A 14,540-nucleotide genomic window follows, 5' to 3' on the forward strand; every position below is an offset into this window, starting at 1 on the left:
CCACTAATTGTATATTCTTCTTATGACTTGTAATTTTTTTATATTGTTACTATGTAAGCCGCATTGAGCCTGCCATGTGTGGGAAAGCGCGGGGTACAAATGTAATTAATAAATAAAATGGATGGATGGAGGGAGGGGAGAGAGGAAATTGCTGGACATGGATGAGGGGAAGGCAGGGGGAGAGAACATAAGGACACAGGAGGATGGTGGACATGGTGAGTGAAAAAATACCAAATGTAAAGAAGACACTGCATAAAACAGAAGCCACTGGGACCAAAGCGAATAGAAAAACTAAATGATCACACAACAAAGGTAGAAAAAAGTATTTTATTCAGAATTTATTAACTGGAATATGTCAGCTTTTGGAAATGTGCATCTGTGATGTTTTGCATGTAAGTTTCAATTTTTCTAGTATTGCTGCAGCTGAGTCTGACTTCTTGAGGTAACTTTCCAGTTCAGTATTTTGCCTTCATATCTGTTGTGTCATGTGTTTTTCATGTGTGATCAAGGTGCAGTATTCTGCTAGCGTGTAGTATTTGCAGCCCTTTTTGATTTTTTTTTGTTTCACTAGGTTGTGCACTGGTGTTTTAGAGCCCGGTGTAATTACAGTTCTGCCTTTCCACGCATAAGGTTGTAGCTTGTCTTGTCCTTGGAATTAGTGCTGTTATGGTTTGGTAAGGTTATGAGTGGGTTTTTGCACAAGTTTGTGTATAGTGTTTTGCAGTGGAGAGATTGTGTATTGGCCTTACTGAGGTGGCGCCAAATCATCAGAAAGGGTTTTAGAGCCTAAATTGTGACACACTACCTCTTGAAGGATCTACATATAGTCGTTCATAAAAGGAGCTCATTGTGAACACTTTCCACCCTAAAAGGGTGTTTTGTGGCTCTACATGAGAATTGTGATATTATGATCCCTTGTTTCATATTGTTGACGGTCTGCATTTTCCGTATGGGTGGTATATTGGTTTATTAGGGTCTGCCCAGTGTTATGGTACAGTAAGGTTTATGAGTGTGTTTTTGCACAAATTTGTGCATAGTGTTTTGCAGTTGAGCAATTGTGGTTAGTACATGCTTTGAGCAACCACTTTATTCTTTGACATATGATACATATTTAATATCTAAATTTAATAAAAGGTATTGTGACTTATTTTTTGCTGTGTTGTCAGACAATTATGGATGCAAGCCCCGCCCCATGGCCCCGCCCCTAACCCCACCCCCTTTAGCCTCCCCAAACAGTTGGGCCACCGACCGCCTATGCTTTCCCATCTTTTCCCAGTGTGGCATTACTTATGTACTTATGGTTGCTTTGTTTCCCCTTCCCCGCGCAGCCGTCATCTAGTACACTCAAAACAGAGACTACATTTAGTGGCTTCAACGATGTGACGTCATCCCGTCTCCTGTTTTTCTTCAACCTGCTTGGTCAGTATTTACTTGCCGGAAGTGATGTATACACATTCTGGACAGGGATGGGGTAGTGGCGAGGAGGAGGTCGGGTCGGGTGGTGGTATAGTTTGGTTTGTTGGTGTAGAGAGAGAACTGGGTCTGTTCGTTTGCGTGTCTCTTTATGGTATGGCGGAGAGGTTCGATAACCTGGAGGAGCACTTGGAGAAGTTTGTGGAGAATATCCGACAGTTGGGAATCATTGTCAGCGACTTCCAGCCTAGCAGCCAGCCCGTGCTCAACCAGAAGCTGTGAGTACGGAGAAGTTTGCCCGGGCGTTGGAATTGGGAAAACGGAAGGATGGTGAGGATGAGAACGAGAGGGTGGCTCCCCCTCCCGGGATGAGAATGGAAATTATAGGGGAGGGGAGAGCAGAGCAGAGCAGGAAATGCCCCAGAGTTATGATGCCGGGGTTCGTGGGAAGCTCCTTTTTTTTTTTTGGTTTCCATCCTGTTTTCCCACTTCTCTTTAGGGCTGATGTGCATTGATAACTCTTACGATTCTCAAAACCTAACCCCAGAGGCGATTAGCGCCGGACTAGTGCCGGTGTTAGCGCAAATTACATTTAAATGTGGGTGAAGTCATTAGCTGTTCCTCTCAGTGCTAAGAGAAACGGCACATAAAAAACCCCAGCGTTAATGCTGGAAACCTACCGCCAGCTCCGAGGTCGCGTTGAAGAGTTAGAGGAAAGGATTTATCATGATTTCCCCGTAAAAATCTGCTGGGTTTAATTTTATTTGCAAGGAAAGAAGCCCATGCAAGCCTCTGAGCGCTGGTGGAGAGGAACAACAGTGTGAGAGCTGTGAGCAGCCTGTTTTCTGTCCTTAAATATAAGCTTTTCAAGGAGCTGAAGCATAGTGCTGATGTGTGCCTGCACTTCAGGGTTTGAATTGACTTGTATACAAGAGCTTTGCTTACCCCAAGACTCTTGTGCACATGTGCCAGGTATGTTTCTCCCCCTTTGCAGAACATGCATATGATTTGCATGCTGTTAATATTGAGCATTGGGAAGTTATTTTTGTGTTTTGGTTCCGCGGTATCCCAGAGAAGTAGGAGTGAGTGGGCATCACTCCTGCTTCCTACAAGGTATGGGGTGTCTGAGATAAGGAGGGTGGGCTAGGCTTCTGCTACACCGTCAGGCCATGTCTTGGGAGGGGGGGGGGGGGCATGGGACCACCAGGGCATTTTTAGATGGAGGGGAAGAACCCTCTGGGCCCTATATTTTGTTTTTTAAGATTTGAGGAAGAGGAAGGATTGGGTTAAGATGGGTGCTCCTATCTACCAGGGATGTGTTTGTGGGTGGGGTAAGGGGTTTGCAGCAGCATACTTTTTATTTATTCTTTAATGGCAACTTTCCTCTTAGTACCTGAGCCAATCAGCACTCATACATGAACAGGAAAATTTGCATATTTTGCGCCGAGCAGCAGATTTGCTACCATTTTAATTTTGCATACTGTGTCAATTTTTCTGTTCTAGTTTCACAGTAGCATGAAACTCTTCTGCGAACCTGTGAGCAAAATAAATTAGCCCCCAAGTGAGCCACATACCATTTTTTACTCTGGGTCAGAGACAGTTCTCCTTTTATGAATCTGAATAGGAAGGTTTAGCACATTTTACCATGAGTGAATTGTATAATAGATAACCGAAGCATTAGAGCTATTATAAATTATTTACTCCTGGAGGAATTCTGTTCCAAAAAAATGGAAAATTCTGCACATTTGTAACTTTGTTGATGTGCAGAATTCCCCTACTAAAACGGCTGGCATCTCCCCCCTCCCCTCCTCACTAGGAGTTTCCAATTCACCTTCCTGCAGACCTCCACCTCATTTCCATGGTGCACACACACCCTCATCAGCCTTTTTCCAGTCCTCTTCCTTGCACATACACCATCCACCCTTTTTTTTCAGCCCCTTCCCCTCCATCTATATATTTTTTTCAGCCCCCCTTCCCACCCCGCCTCTTTCCATGCACCCTCACAGTTATAGTATGGCAAGAGGAGGAGCTGCACATCTGGCCGCTTCCTACTTCTCTGCTTTCCTGGGCCTGACTGTACCTGTATGGCTTAAAGGAATTGCCGGGAACCAAGACGGCAGAGGAGGAAGCAGCCCAACCATGCGGCTGTGTAGTAGCTCCTGTCGCCACGCTGGAGCAATGAGTGTGCTGGGAGGGAGGGAAGCAGCCGGAAAGTGAATATCTGTTCCACAAAAGCAGACGTCTGCAGAGGTGGGGAATGCTGTGCTAGTGCACAATGCAGAATTTGCACAGAATTCCCCCAGGAGTAATTATTGTACAAATAATTATATCATCAGTTTAACTTATATTAGAGGACTTCTTGTATTGAATGATAATTCACAAACTGTTAACATTGTTTGGACAGAATTTATTATGATGATGTTGACCGTTTTAAAATGGGCATGCTGAACTGGTTCTGATTTTAGACCAGGAGGGAGACCTTGGGATGACAGTGCCTTATGAACTTAAGGTCTTAGGACAGTGTGGGAAGGTGATGGCTAGGATGCAAAGGAAGAGGCATAACCAGCAGAGCAAAGAAGATGATAATGTTCTTCTAGATAAGGCATCCTTATGATCTCTAGTTCTCTCTTCCTTCCTGCCAGACCAGTGTGCCTGGGGCAATAAAGCTATGAGAAAAAAAGGAGCATAAAGAGGAAGCAAACTAGTAGGGAGAAGGCAACAGTAGGCCGATGCTCAAAAAGTAATGCCGGCACTAGAGGCGATTAGCGAGTGCAGAATGCTCGGAGAGCTCTAGAGAAGGAGACAATGTGCAAGCCAAAGATTAGCGCAAATAGAAATTGTACAGTGTGATAACCTGCTACTGAGCCTTCTCAGGAGTAGCCCCATGCTCTTGAATTTACCCCCAAAGGGGCTATGTATAACTCGAGACTACTCTACTTCAGGAAGCAGGTGGTAGCCTTGCTCTTCTCCCGGGCCTTTAATACTTATATGGTGACTATAAATCAATCTGCATCTGGGCCAGCTTGCTACACACACTATAACTTAGACCAGTTCCTTATCTCTTGCTTAACTGTACAAAGAACTTGCCTTGAGTTTAGCTAACCATCTAATTATCCCAACTGACTCTGTACCACACATCTTTTTCCCATCATATATCTGCATTTGGTCCCCAGAGCTGTATTGTAGAAAATCATTAGCATTATATCTGTTAGCTGAATGTTCTAATCATGCATGCTTGTTAGGTGTATCATTAGTATTATGTTAACACTAGTAAAAAAGGCCCGTTTCTGACACAAATGAAACGGGCGCTAGCAAGGTTTTCCTCGGAGTGTGTATGTTTGGGAGAGTGTATGTGAGAGTGACTGTTTGAGAGTCAGAGTGAAAGTGTGAGTGTGTGAGAGAGAGAGTGAGTCTCTCCCTGAGCCCTGCCCTCCCAATCCATGGCCATCCATGTTTCTCTGTCACCTGCCCCCTCCATTCATCCCTATCCTGCATTTCCCCTCTCTGCCTGAGGCCTGCCCTGCAATCCATATCCATCCATGCCCATCTGTCCTCTCCATTCATCCCTATCCAGCAATTCCCCTCTCCCTGAGTCCTGCCCTTCCAATCCATGCCCATCCATGCTCCTCTGTCACCTGGCCCCTCCATTCATCACTATCCAGCAATTGCCCTCTCTCCCTTAGGCCTGCCCTGCAATCCATATCCATCCATGCCCATCTGTCCCCTCTATTCATCCCTATCCAGCAATTTCCCTCTCTCCCTGAGTCCTGCCCTCCCAATCCATGCCCATCCATGCTCCTCTGTCCCCTGCCCCCTCCATTCATCCATTTCCAGCAATTCCCCTCTCTCCATGGGCACTGCCCCCTCCATTCATCCCTATCCAGCATTTCCCCTCTCTGCCTGAGGCCTGCCCTGCAATCCATATCCATCCATGCCCATCTGTCCCCTCCATTCATCCCTATCCAGCAAGTCCCCTCTCCCTGAGTCCTGCCCTTCCAATCCATGCCCATCCATGCTCCTCTGTCACCTGGCCCCTCCATTCATCCCTATCCAGCAATTGCCCTCTCTGCCTGAGGCCTGCCCTGCAATCCATATCCATCCATGCCCATCTGTCCCCTCTATTCATCCCTATCCAGCAATTTCCCTCTCTCCCTGAGTCCTGCCCTCCCAATCCATGCCCATCCATGCTCCTCTGTCCCTTGCCCCCTCCATTCATCCCTTTTCAGCAATTTCCCTCTTTCCCTGAGCCCTGCCCTCCCAATCCATGCTCCTCTGTCCCCTGCTGCCTCCATTCATCCTTTTCCAGCAAGTCCCCTCTCTCCCTTCCATGGCCCCCCCTCGCATCCATGCTCCTCTCTCTCCCATGTCCCAGCCTGGCCCGCCCTCTTCTCCCCCCCCCCCCCCTTCGCATCCATGCATCCCTTTTTTGTTTTTTTAATTCTTTTTAACTTTACCTCCGTGGCGTTTCCGGCAGCGAAGCGTCAGGGAAGGAGGCGGCGCTCCCGACGTCTAGCTTTCCCTTCGCTGTGTTCCGCCTTTTTTTGAAGGCGGAACACAGCGAAGGGAAGGCTAGACGTCGGGAGCGCCGCCTCCTTCCCTGACGCTTCGCTTCCGGATTTGTTTGTTTAGACGCGAGGGCGGGGCAGAGACGGCTGGGTGGTTTCACACCACGAACGCCACGAACCCTACAGCCAGGGACTCAGGGAGTGACGTCAGATGGCTTCAGAACGTTGTCCTCATTAGAACGTTCACGGTGCGTTTTATTATATTAGATTGTATTATATCTCTGGTATTTGAATTCCAGTGCTGTTAAATTTGTGTGTTTTTGATACTGTTTCATGGTAGTTCTATTATTAGGTTTCAGTTTGTTGTTGTTAAGTTTACATCATTTATTGTATTTATGTTTATACTTGGTTATTTTACTGTTATGCTGTTAACAAAATTGTAAGTTTTATGTTAAAGTGTATCTGCTGTACACTTTAACATTGGGTGAATCTCTTCATGAATCCCAATAAATAAAACAAAATAAATAGAATGTAGTCAAACAGATGTTAATGAGGTCATTTCCTATGCCCTCCCAGTGCTCGGAGAACAGCGCTGAACACTTAACTCCAGTCTGGAGCAAGCATTAGGGTGTTAGAATCTTCAGAAATCCTCTCTTTGTTCTTTAAATCTGCTGGTTTTAGTTTCTTTTGGAAGTGGAAGAAAGCCCACGCAAGCCTGTAAGCACCGGTACTAAGAAATGAGTGCAAGTCTGAACAAACCTGAAAGCGAAAGCACACATTGGCATCTGTTTCCTGTGCTTAAATGTAAACCTTCAAAAAAATTTTTGAAAAGCTTATATTTAAAGGCACGTGCTTCGCTTTTGGGTTTGCTTGGCACATACGCCAAACATGTTCCCACCCCCCTTGCTTTCACTTTTACAGTGCACATATAATTTGAATACCATTTCCTTTGAGCATAAGTACATAAGTAGTGCCATACTGGGAAAGACCAAAGGTCCATCTAGCCCAGCATCCTGTCACCGACAGTGGCCAATCCAGGTCAAGGGCACCTGGCACGCTCCCCAAACGTAAAAACATTCCAGACAAGTTATACCTAAAAATGCGGAATTTTTCCAAGTCCATTTAATAGCGGTCTATGGACTTGTCCTTTAGGAATCTATCTAACCCCTTTTTAAACTCCGTCAAGCTAACCGCCCGTACCACGTTCTCCGGCAACGAATTCCAGAGTCTAATTACACGTTGGGTGAAGAAAAATTTTCTCCGATTCGTTTTAAATTTACCACACTGTAGCTTCAACTCATGCCCTCTAGTCCTAGTATTTTTGGATAGCGTGAACAGTCGCTTCACATCCACCCGATCCATTCCACTCATTATTTTATACACTTCTATCATATCTCCCCTCAGCCGTCTCTTCTCCAAGCTGAAAAGCCCTAGCCTTCTCAGCCTCTCTTCATAGGAAAGTCGTCCCATCCCCACTATCATTTTCGTCGCCCTTCGCTGTACCTTTTCCAATTCTACTATATCTTTTTTGAGATACGGAGACCAGTACTGAACACAATACTCCAGGTGCGGTTGCACCATGGAGCGATACAACGGCATTATAACATCCGCACACCTGGACTCCATACCCTTCCTAATAGCATTGGCGAGCTAGTTTTCTACACCGTTCCCAAGGTGTGGGTTCTGTGCTGTTAGCTTTACCATGGGAGTTCTGTGCATCAGCCTGCAGGAGCATTAGGGTGCTGGTCAAGACCCTGGAAGGGTGAGGAGCCATCACAATGCAACATAGACTTCAGAAAGATAATAGCTTTGTTATGGTAATTGTTTCCCCCTCCTCCTCCCATTTTAATAGAGTTCTGGACATTTGATGGAGGGAATGGGTTAAGGAAAAAAGTAGAGAGAAACTCCCTGTGTGCAGGTGCTTTTCATAGTGCATCAGGAAGTGAAGCCCCCCTGGGTTTCCAGCACTAAGGCAGCAAAGTTTTTAACGTGGGGGGGGGGGGGGGGAGAAAGGAGGGACATGGACAGGGGGAGGATGACAAAGACAAAAAGAGCAAGGGTGGGACAGCTAGCATGGCCCCTTACTTTTGCTGAAGAGCTGGTGAACAGCCCCATAAGCTAAAAGAGGGGGAAACAGAAGTAGAGCAGAAGCAAACTACAAAGGTCCTCCTGATCAGGTGGATTCAGGGAGCCATGACAGGTAGAACTGAGTTTTAAAATTAAGCATCAAAGTTAGGGTTATGTCGAAGCTGCAGGATAGAGGTAGACACTGCCCTAAATGTGGTAATAGAAAACAGATTTCTGGTAGGCTCTTTTTGTCTGTTACATGATGCTTTGCAACAGGAATTGGGTGCTTTGGGTGGTATTCCTGCAGCATAGGAGGACAGTGGGAAGGGGAGGTAATAGATGAGTCTGGAGATTTGTCTCTATTCTCCCCCACCCCTCCCCTGATATATTTGCAGAAGCTGTGGGGCAGGTACCTAAAGGGGCTACCTCAGAGGAGGAGAGGCTCATGAGCCCTCTTCCCTCCCCAATTGTCATAGTGATGGTGATGTATTAGGCTTGGGGTTAGCAGGCAGGAAAATAACCTATTTTCTTAGAGATCAAGACCTACCTTTTATTCACACAAACTGGATTCAACCTGTTCTGAGGATTCACAGGAGGGCAAAGAGGATTAGTCAGTGGCTTGGAAGAGTTAGTCAGGATGGAAGAGCTAGCCAGCCTGACGGACTAATGAAAGTCTCAAGAGAACAGATAATTTGCCCATTGTAGCATCCCATTTTAGCAAAGATATGCTGTCTGCCAAAATTTCCCCTCCACCAGGTAGTTGGTGATATGATGCAGGAAATCTGTGCAGCTCTGGTGCAAGGTTTTGAGGAGCAAAGAGCATTAATTGGCTAATATGCTGCCTAAGGTAGAGCTGGAGAGGATGCTTTGAGTTCTGAAGGTTGGATATATTGGTCTCGGCAATAACTAAATGGAGTGGAGGAATAGCCTAGTGGTTAGAGCACCTGCCTTTACATCTAGAGGTGCCCAGTTCAAATCCCACTGCTACTGCTTGTGATCTTGGTCAAGTCTCAGTTACAAACTTAGATTGTGAGCCCTCCAGGGACAGGGAAATACCCAGTATACCTGAATGTAACTCACCTTGAGCTGCTACTATTGAAAAAGGTGTGAGCAAAAATAAATAAACTAAATGTACTGCAATCCTAGTAGAAGGGCCAGGAAATCTGTACAGTAGGAAGTTACAGGCCCTTGTGAAACTTTTTTTTTGAGGAGGCAGAAACCACCCTCTTTATGGCTATTTGCAAAGGATGCATGAGCTGAATTTTTCCCTGGTGAGTTTATGAAGCAGAAAGAGGGTTTCTCCCAAGGTGAAGGCCTCAGTGATGATGGGCACACAGTCGCGAGATGAGGATCTGCAATAGCCAGAGAACTGGAAATAGGAGCAGATCACTAACACAGAAAAGTGTAAAATGTTTAAAAAATATATTTGATAAAATTACAGCAATCTCTAGATAAGAAAAATAGCTTAACGTGGCCATAGTTCACCCTCACAAGAGCTGCATCAGGGATGTTCTATTTATTTATTGGAATTTATTAACCACTTATGAAGAGATTCACCCAAAGCAGTGTACAGCAGGTACACTTTGACATAAAACTTACAATTTTGTTAACAGCATAACAATAGTAAAATAACCAAGTATAAACATAAATTCAATAAACGAGGTACTAAATTGAAACCTAATAATAGAAGTACCATAAAATAGTATCAAAAATATACACATTTAACAGCACTGGAATTCAAATACCAGAGATATAATACAATGTTAGTTGATACACCTAATAAGCATGATGAGTGAATGATGACTCTAGCAATATCCCAAGATTCCTGACATGTGATTTTAGGGGGAGTTTATACATTCCAAAAGGTATTTTGAAGTCAGATATTTGTCCACTTGTGTTTGGTATATAAAGAATCTGTTTTACTTGGTTCATGTAGAGTTTGTTGTTGTTTGCCCAGAGCTGTGGGTAGATCTGTTTCAGTGGGTTTGAGTAGTTACACATCATCAGCTTAGATGTAGAATTTTGTGTCCATTGACTGAAGCAGCTCAGCCAGAGGCTTGAGGTAAATATTAAATAAAATGGGACAGTATGGATCCCTGTGGCACCCCACAGTTCCCAAGGTAACGATGTGCTGTTGCTGATCAGAACTGAATGTTTTCTATCTGACCAATAGGATTTGAACCAAGTAATACTGTGCCACTGATAACCTGTTTCTGCCAGTTTTGTAAATGACCCAATCTAATCCTATGATCCCATCTACCCAACACGTATTCAGAAGACAACGACAATGACTCAGACTACATCTCCCATCAAATGTCCCTGTGTTTTTTCCGTGTCCCTCCCGCCTCCTCTACCCCTCCTCCAATGCTCATCTACCCCTTGCTCATACTTCTCCTACTCCCTTCATCCTTCTGCCTACCTATCTCTTTTATTATTCTGCTATAATTAACTTATATTTTCTCTATCAATACTCTGTAATCCATATTATTATGTAAGCCGCATTGAACCTGCTTTAAGTGGGAAAGTGCAGGTTACAAATGTAATAATAAATAAATGGTGATTTCCTTGTCATCAACAGCAGATGAATCCATTAACTGATGGGTTGTATCCGCCTACCAGCAGGTGGAGATAGAGAACACTGAAAGACACAGTGACTCTGGACGGCCAGCCCCTTCTGCCTTAGTATATCTCTATCTCCCAGCAGGTGTGGACGTCACTTTAGCAGCTCCTGGATTTCTGCCTTGGGAGGCTCCTGTGCTTTGCCAGTAGAGGGGGGTGTTGTGGCTGGTGGTGCCCACTTTGAAGGCATACTTGGTTTTCTTCTCTGTCCCTCTGTTGCTGCCTTCCTCCAACTTTCCTCACTGTGTAAAAAAAAAAAAGGAGGGGCGCGCTTTTATATCGCAGCTATTCTGAGGCTTTCTCCAGAGATTCTGGTTCTGTGCAGCTTGACCGGAGCTTGTTGACTCGGTCTTCTGAGGTGAGAGTGGTGCCCAGCTCCTCCGGGGAGGTTCCCGTGGACAGCGTTCTGTGCGGGGTAAGTTTTGGCGCGAACCCGCCATTTCTATATTTCTGTCCAGTCGGGCGATGGCTGCTGAAGGAGTTGAGCGCTGCTCCCACTGTGGTAAACGCAGGTCAGCAGCGGGTCTTTAGTACTCCTTAGACGCTCGTGCTAGAATGGGCATGGCGAGCGGTGATTCTTCCTGCTCGATGGAGCTGGCAGCGGGCGCCATTTTGGAAGCGCCGCATGACTCGACCCTCGCGGTGGCGGAGGAGTCTGAGTACAGGGGGACGCCTCGTTCTGAGGCTGCTAAAAGAGCTCCTTCCTCCACTTCTCCTAATTCGGGGGCGGAGGGCCAGGGTGAGTTTTTCTCCCCTGAATTTGTGCTGCTGATGCATAAGGCCTGTATGTTAAAGAGAGCTCTGCTGGAGGTGTCTGACACTTCGTTATGGACTGGATTCCCTCCAGGTTTTGATAGGCCAGTGTTGGCTGCTGATTTTACGGCTTCCCCCGAGCGTTGGACTGACGCTAAAAGTAGACGGGTAAATTCCCCGTCTGAGAGTGGTGCCTGTGGGGAGTCTGAGGGATCTGGCAGGCCCTCATGGACAGATGATCCAGATGAAGGTGCCTGTTTGCCACAGGACTTGGATGATCCTAAGGTGGTCCGGAATTTCCACCGCGATGAGCTGCCAGCTCTCATTGCTGACGCCTTGCAGGCCCTTTCTATTGATGATCCGGCCGAGGGCGATGCCTTCTCTGTTAATCTTAGGATGGCTAGTACTAAGAAGCCTTCTCGAGCTTTTCCGGTGCATGACTCCATCCAAGAGCTTATTTCAGCTCAATGGTCTGACCCCGATGGGCCTTTGAAAGTAGCCTGGTCTACGGGTCAGCTTTACCCTCTGAGTGAGGATCACTTGGCCCTTTTTGGGATGCCTAAAGTGGATGCGTTGGTCACGGCTGTGACTAAAAAGACCACTCTCCCAGTGGAGGGAGGGGTTGCTTTGAAAGATATGCGGGACTGGCGGCTAGAATCCGCGTTGAAGCGGTCCTTTGAAATCTCGGGCCTTTCCTTAAGGGCGGCTATTTATAGTTCTTATGCAGCCCGGGCCTGCCTTTCCTGGTTACAGCAGGCAGTTGATCAGCCCGCGAATGGTGCGGGGTCCCTCGCTGAGGTTGGCCCACATATGGAGTCTGCCCTGTCCTTTTTGGCTGATGCCCTGTATGATCTGGTCAGAGTTTCGGCTAAACAGATGTCTGTGGCGGTTTCGGCATGCCGCCTTCTTTGGCTGCGGCATTGGGTGGCTGACATGGCCTCTAAACAAAGGCTGGTGAGGTTACTCTTTCGGGGCCTTCTGCTGATTGGTGAGGAATTGGAGAAGATTGTTAAAGACCTAGGGCACTCTTAAGTCCCAGCGGTTACCTGAGGATAGGCCGAGGCCTTCTTCCAAAAGTCCTGTTTTTCCCTCCTCTTCCAGGCCACGTTTCAGCAAAGCTCACAGATATCGCCCGGGGCGCTCTGCTGGGTTTTCTCAATGTGCCCGTTTTCAGCAGAGGAACTCCTTTCGCTCGGACAAACATTCCGCAGTGGCCGGGCCACGGCCAGGAGTTCAGGGGCGTCCTCCACAATGGTGGGATGCCGGTCCACTCATCGATTCCTGCAGTAGATTGTCTTTCCCTCTTTCTCGGGGAGTGGACCAAGATTTCTTCGGATCAGTGGGTCCTGGATCTGATCACAGAAGGTTACCGATTGGAATTCGCTGCCCCGGTGAGAGACGCCTTTATGGAGTTCAGATGCGGCACTGCCGTCAAACGGGCGGCGGTAGAGGAGACCTTGCAAGTCTTGCTGCACCTCGGAGCGGTGATTCTGGTGCCTCCTGCCGAACGCAGCTGCGATCACTACTCCATTTATTTTGTGGTACCTCGAAAAGGCGGGTCTTTCAGACCGATCCTCACCTTACGAAGAGTCAACGAGGCCCTAAGAGTGCGTCACTTTCACCTGAAAACCCTGCGCTCCGTCATTGCGGCGGTACAGCCATGAGAGTTTCTCATGTCTCTGGACCTAAAAGCAGCGTATTTGCACATACCTATTTGGCCTCCGCATCAGTGGTTTCTCTGGTTTGTGGTTTTGGGCCAACATTTCCAGTTTCGGGCCTTGTTTTTCGGCTTAGCCACAGCTCCCCGTACCTTTTCCAAGGTGATGGTAGCTGCTTTTCTCAGGCGAGAGGGTATCGGAGTACACCCTTATCTTGACGACTGGCTCATCAGGGCGGATTCGGCAGACGAGAGCCAACTCGCCACGACCAGAGTTATAACATTTTTTCAGACTCTGGGCTGGGTGATCAATTTGCCCAAAAGTCACCTGACCCCCTCTGTCTCTCGAGTATTTGGGGGTCCGGTTCGATACGGCCTCGGGGTTCATCTTTCTCCCCGACCACAGGCAATGCAAGCTTCAGAATCAGGTCCGTCTGCTCCTGCGGATGCCTCGCCCTCAAGCTTGGGACTTTGTTCAGCTCCTGGGATCGATGATGGCCACCATGGAGGTGGTTCCCTGGCGAGAGCTCATATGAGGCCGCTGCAGATTGCTCTGCTCCTGCAATGGTCTCCGATTTCCCAGGAATACCAACGCAGACTTACATGGCTCCCTGCGGCCCGGCACAGTATGGATTGGTGGCTCTCCGACAGGATGCTGCACCAGGGAATGCCGCTCGCACTTCCTTCTTGGTGCTTAATGATAACGGATGCCAGCCTTTCGGGCTGGGGAGCTCATTGCCAGGGAAGCTATGCTCAGAGTCAGTGGACACCCGTGGAAGCGGGGTGGTCCATCAATCGCTTGGAACTGAGAGCGATATTCCAGGCTCTTCTGGCCTTCCACAAGACTCTGGAGGGGCTTCTTGTCCATGTTCTGTGAGACAATACGACAGCGGTGGCCTACATCAATCGCCAGCTTGGCACTGGCGGCGGAGGCCGCTCAGACTTTCTTCTGGGCCGCGCTGTCGGCAGCTCACATAGCAGGTCAGAGCAACGTGCAGGCCGATTTCCTCAGCAGACATCAAATTGACCCGGCGGAATGGGAACTGGCAGAAGAAGTTTTTCTTCAGATTTGTGCCAAATGGGGGACTCCCGGATTGGATCTAATGGCGTCAAGTTCAAATGCCAAAGTCCCTCGCTTTTTCGAGACCTGGTAATTCTCATCGCTCCGGATTGGCCAAGGCGTCCGTGGTATGCGGATCTCCGTCGGATGCTGGTGGAGGCTCCTCTCCCTTTGCCTCTGGTGCCGAACCTGATGGTTCAGGGTCTGGTGACGATGGAGGACCCCTGCCGATTTGTTCTTACGGCCTGGCTCTTGAGAGGGCGCAATTGAGAGACAAGGGCTACTCTAAAGGTCATCTCCACTCTCTTGCAGGCCCGCAAGCGGTCTACCTTTGCAGCTTATGCTCGGATCTGGCGCAAGTTTGAGGCGTGGTGTGTTTCAAAGGCGATCACACCCACGCGGGCTACAGTCTCGCTGATACTGGACTTTTTGCAGGACGGCTTACAATTCCCTGCGAGTTCAAGTG

General features: G+C 47.6%; 1 protein-coding gene across 1 annotated transcript in view; it reads left to right on the forward strand.

Moving 5' to 3' along the window:
- Positions 1-1,456: 1,456 nt before the first annotated feature.
- Positions 1,457-14,540, forward strand: part of MED10 (mediator complex subunit 10) — a 32,816-nt gene continuing 19,732 nt past the window's right edge. Inside the window, exon 1 of the mRNA XM_030190063.1 lies at positions 1,457-1,691. Coding sequence (XP_030045923.1) covers positions 1,570-1,691 — 122 coding nt within the window. The 5' untranslated portion in view covers positions 1,457-1,569. The remainder of the gene's footprint in view (positions 1,692-14,540) is intronic.

This window comes from Microcaecilia unicolor, chromosome 1, assembly GCF_901765095.1.
Source record: "Microcaecilia unicolor chromosome 1, aMicUni1.1, whole genome shotgun sequence".
NCBI classification, from domain to species: domain Eukaryota; kingdom Metazoa; phylum Chordata; class Amphibia; order Gymnophiona; family Siphonopidae; genus Microcaecilia; species Microcaecilia unicolor.